This window comes from Beta vulgaris, chromosome 5 (assembly GCF_026745355.1).
Source record: "Beta vulgaris subsp. vulgaris cultivar EL10 chromosome 5, EL10.2, whole genome shotgun sequence".
Classification (NCBI taxonomy): domain Eukaryota; kingdom Viridiplantae; phylum Streptophyta; class Magnoliopsida; order Caryophyllales; family Amaranthaceae; genus Beta; species Beta vulgaris.
Genome location: NC_079206.1, coordinates 57,894,833 through 57,900,156, shown reverse-complemented (window position 1 = coordinate 57,900,156; position 5,324 = coordinate 57,894,833). Strand labels below are relative to the sequence as shown.

General features: G+C 34.3%; 1 protein-coding gene across 1 annotated transcript; it reads left to right on the top strand.

Moving 5' to 3' along the window:
* The first annotated feature begins 374 nt into the window (after positions 1 to 374).
* On the top strand, positions 375 to 4,985 carry LOC104908103 (dehydrodolichyl diphosphate synthase CPT5, chloroplastic). Its single transcript, XM_057394796.1, has 3 exons — positions 375 to 719; positions 4,013 to 4,119; positions 4,406 to 4,985. Exons 1-3 carry the CDS (start codon positions 375 to 377, stop codon positions 4,845 to 4,847), a joined length of 894 nt encoding a protein of 297 aa, XP_057250779.1. The 3' UTR covers positions 4,848 to 4,985.
* Positions 4,986 to 5,324: the final 339 nt, after the last annotated feature.

The window sequence follows — 5,324 nt, the reverse complement described above, 5'->3', positions numbered from 1 at the left end:
CCACCTCAAATTCCAGGGTATTATTCAAGATTCGAATCCTTATCTCGAAGATTAGTAGCTTACATGGGTTGGTCTTCGGACCAATTATTTTTTCCAATATTAAAAAAAAATAGATTAGGTATGTAGTTCCCTATAAATACAACTATATGGCATACCCTACTCTTTCACTTAGAAGCAAGTAATAGCAACGCTCCTACTCTCCTAGGCAACAAACCACAAATCAACTACTTTCCCCATCAACACAGCAAAACACAACGATTAAAATGATGAGTTTGGTGGGTCGTCCTAATTTTTCCTTTCCCTTTTCATCTATTACCAAAGCACACCCCAAAAGTTCAGCTGTTCTCCGATACAATAATCCTAACCTGATCAAAATGTCGAGCAGCATTTCGACACTAAGTACTGGAGTCGGCAACGAAGACAGCCACTCTAGCACTAGCAGTACTGGCTGCGAGAGGGCGTCGTCGTTGTCGACGTCTATGTTGCGCAAAAGTACTGATGAGGAGTTCTCAAAGGAGGGTCTACGAAAAGATTTGATTCCAAAACATATTGCAATAATATTAGATGGAAACAGGAGGTGGCTTAAGGAGCAGGGAAAACCTCTTGATTATATGCCCTTCTTTCATATTAATCACCTTTTTGCTGACCTTTGCCTCAAATGGGGAGTTAGTGCTGCCACTACCTTCATATATTCATACGACAACTTGCAACGAGGCAAAGTACGTACTTCTCTCTCCTCTCGTGCCATTTACCTGATTTTTACTAATCTAAATTTATTTTTTATGTGAACTGAGCTTTTTGTTTTTTTTTTTCCCTACTGGGAACCCGTTGGTAAGAAAAAAAAAACCCTACTAGACTAGCACCTTACTCAGGTCAGCCAACTCAGCTATACAGGTCAACGCCTGAAAGTAGGGAATATAAGGGAATCCCTACTCCCAAGCATAAGTAGGTAGTAGGGTTTGAACTGGTGACCTCCAAGTCATAAGATGAATTTCCCGGCCACCACCTCCACCAAGCAAGCTTGGTTGAGCTTTTTGTTATTAAGTTAAACTTGTTTTTAATGATTCTCTATTTGTTTTTCTTCTAAGTCTTATTTTTAATGAATTGAATTTATTTTTATTGAATTAAATTTATTTTTACAAATTTCAAATTTATTTTTATTGAAAATCATTAAGGGATATTGCACATGGTTGAATCGTTGTTCACCTTATTTTTACTGATGTAGGAAATTTGATCGAGACTTTTATTTTAATCTAATTTGATCTTAACGTATTCTATATTTTACATGAACTCATTTTCTCTAATCTTGTTTGGAATTTTTTAATAATCGAATCTTATTACCTCTAGTTTGATCTGAATTTGTTGTTGTCAAACATATCACAATCTACTCTTAGTTCGATTGTGAAAACCCATACAGTCGGATGGAAACTTGAGGTGTGATTTGAAATAATTGTAGACAGTATATTTAATTAGTTTTGTATAATTAGCCAAAGTTTGATGCAATATTAGATTAGTGTTAATATACAATCTAATTTATTATTAAGGTATTAGAAAAAATATAAAATAATCATGATCATCATATGCTAAATAACTTTTTTCAGATAGGCCTAGACTAAGGCTCCATCGTTCGGTTGGGCGTAAAAATATTTTTTTTGGAAAACAATTTAGGATTTCTTGTCACAAACTACCTTTAACTTTCAAGTTTTTGCGAGAAACTACCTTATAAAAATTTTTTTGCCCTAAACTACCTTATTTTACAATTTTGTTGTTGACAACTACCTTATGTCGGTTTTCGACGTTGACCTTTGTTTTTTCAGTTCAAAATTGTGGGAAAAACAAATTACCCTTGTGGAAATTGAGGAGGGTGATTGTTTCAATTTTAGTTAAAATATAAGAGGAATTTGATGGTGGATTGGTAGTACAAAGTGTCACATAGATATGAGCGAGAAAGAGAGAGCGCACACATGAAAATGGGAAAATTAGGTTGGGGAAAATTAAAAAGGGTTTGAAGAGGTCAAGTGATATGATGTGACATTAAAAAATCGGAAAAACTAAAGTCAACGTGAAAACCGGCATAAGGTAGCTGTAGACCTGGCAAAGTTGGTCCTGATCCGAAAACCCGATCCGAAATATCCGATCCGTGGTCCGAGATGGTCCAAACCTTGATCCGAATCTGAAACGGTCCCGATCCGGTCCGAATCCCGATCCGAAATAATCTTGATCCGAACTCATCCGAAATCCGAATGATCCGATATAATCTTACCCGATCCGAAACCGATCCGACCCGATCTAAAACTGATCCGACCTAAAGGTAAACCGATCCGAAATTATCGGTTTCGATCAGGCTTTGATCCGAAATACCCGAAACTTACCCGTTTTTTTATATAAAAAAAATATCATTGGCATAAGTATTCCATTCATTCCACCATAGTCCGATTCCGATCCTAAATAATAGTTGGAACGATGACCCAATCTGAAACGATCCGATCCGGCCCGATCCCGGTCTGAATGTGACTTGATCCGAAAACGGTCCGATCTGAATTGGTCCGGTCTGATTCCGATCCGAAATAATAGTTCGAACGATGACCCAATCCGAAACGGTCCGATCCGGTCCGATCCCAGTCCGAATGTAACTTAATCCGAAATCGGTCCGATCTGAATTGGTCCGGTCCGAATCCGATCCGATTGGTCCGATTGCCAGGTCTAGGTAGCTGTCAATAACAAAATGGTAAAAGTAAGGTAGTTTGGGACAACAATTTTTTTTATAAGGTAGTTTCTCGCAAAAACATGAAAGTTAAAGGTAGTATGGGACAAAAAATCCAAAAATTTACAATGAAAAATTCAATTTCAAAATTAGTTTTCCGTTGTTTGGTTTCATAGTAAGAAAAATGATGACATGAAAGGAAAAGTAAGGAGGTAGTGAGAGGAGTGTACAAGAGAGATAAAGGAAAAGGAAGGAAAACAACTTCCCTTTCATTGGGAAAGGAAAACGGTTTTCCATCATTGGGAGAGTAATTTTACTCCAAGGGAAAATGATTTGACACTCCTTTGCAAACTGAACAATGTAAATTTTAAAATAAAGGAAAACAATTTTCAAGAAAACGTGTTACGCCCTACCAAACAGACCCTTATAGAGTTGTCTTTTCTGATCTTATCTGATTCTATGTAATTTCAAGTTTGCTTGTATTTATTTTTTCTCATTGAATTAATTCAAAGTTGTCTTTTCTGGTATGATTTGATTTGAACCTTTTTGTTGTAGTATCATCTAAACCTAAATTAATTTTTCAAATCTAATTAGATCTATTTTATTTTCTGATCTAATGTGAATTTTTTTTTTTATTGAAACCTAAACTTATGTGATCAAATCTGATACAAGCCACAAGGGAATTATTTAAAATAGGGATTATCTGAAAGTATCTAATTTGAACTAATTTTTATCTATATTGACCAACTTAATAACTTAGACATATTTTCTTTTATAGCACCAAAGTCTCTCTATTTCCTCATCATGAATAGTATATTTAAAAAAATAAATTAAATTGATAGTACTCCTTTCGTATCTTTTTAATCTATACATTTTGTGCACAAACATTATTTAACTTTTTCTATCATGTTTGTGATTCATACGTACATAAAGAGAAATTATAGTTATGTGGATCTTGTTAATTTTATCTCAACATCTGCATGTTTTCCAAACAACTTATGTAATTTATACTTTTTAATGATTAAAGATATTAATGATCAAATGTTCTACGTTTCCAAATGTAACAGTCAAACTATGTTTAGAAATAAATAGAGGTAGTATGTTTTTGTTTTTTTTTTAAAAATTTTCTAGGAATATTTCAATCTCATAATAAAAATAAGTCTCATCAATTTTTTGAGAAGACACTGCATATTATAGAAAAAGTTTTTGCACTTAATTATAGTTGTGACATATTGCACCAATATTAAACGAAGTGAGAAGCTAGCACAAGATTTTGAGTGCAATATTTACACCACGTATTTTGCATAATCTTCAGGGAACTTAAATTCTATTTCAATTTTATTGCAGGAAGCAAACGATCTAATATTTGGGCAGCTTGAGAGAATTCTAGAGGATAACTTGGAGAATTATATAAGGTGAGGTTCTACTCTACCAGAAGATCCACAACCTTTGTGTTACATGTCAAGTTGCAAATTATGCGTACTATATATTATATATATATATATATTTTTTTTTTGACATCGGGAAATCGTACATTAATTAAAAGAGAAAGTACAGCCTAATGCTAATACAATCCAAACTAAAACAAAAACAAATACATAAACAAATACTATATACTATATATGATGTGCGTTAGTTTATGTATCAAGGTTTTTGTGTGGCTACCTACAATAATCATTAAATCTTTGATGTTGTGTACAGGAAAAAAATACGTGTGTCATTGATCGGAGAAAGGAAAGAACTCCCAAAATCCTTACAAAATGTGGTCAAACATGTAGAAGAAGCAACAAGTAGGGAACCAAACGCGCAGCTGCTGGACTGGAGGCTAGCAGTCTGCTATGCAGGAACAAGAGACATACTGCAAGCCACTAGGAGGTTTTGTGAGAAGGCCAAGGCTGGGTTGATTGAGCCCAATGACATCGACGCTGCCTCGTTCGATCTCGAGCTTTCGACTGCTGGCACCCCTACGCCTGAACTGCTCATCCGAACTGGTGGTGAACTCCGTCTTAGCAACTACTTGATATGGCCACTGGCCCTAGCTGAGTATTATTTCCTCCCAATTCAAGCACCTGAGTTTACTGAAGCTCACTTCCTTGACGCTTTGCGCTCCTTTCAACAAAGGGATAGGAACTTTGGCAGGTGATTGGATTTGATATATGACTCAAAATCATCAAACATAAATTTGTAATACACTTGTTGGAATTGCCAACATTATATCTCTTTATTTAATTGATATCTAATAACCACCTATAAAAATAATATAAAAACTTCATTTGTTGAACTATCATGTTATCTATTCCAAAAGCAGTTTGATTTTTATAGTACATACTAAAGTTACCAATATTATTATTCAATTAATTATAGAACATAATATATAATATTATCATCATTCTATTATATAAATATAGAAAAATTTGCTTATGTATCATATATGCAAGGCCATGAAATTCTATGTGTCATTTAATCACAATTGTCAAGTGTACATGGTCTAAATAATGAACAAGTGGCACACACAAAATTGAAATGGGATAAATTTGCACAAGATCAGCCAAGATTATGCTCAATCCGTGATATGTAAGTGATTGATAACTCTAATTATGCAATTAGTATCCTCAATTAG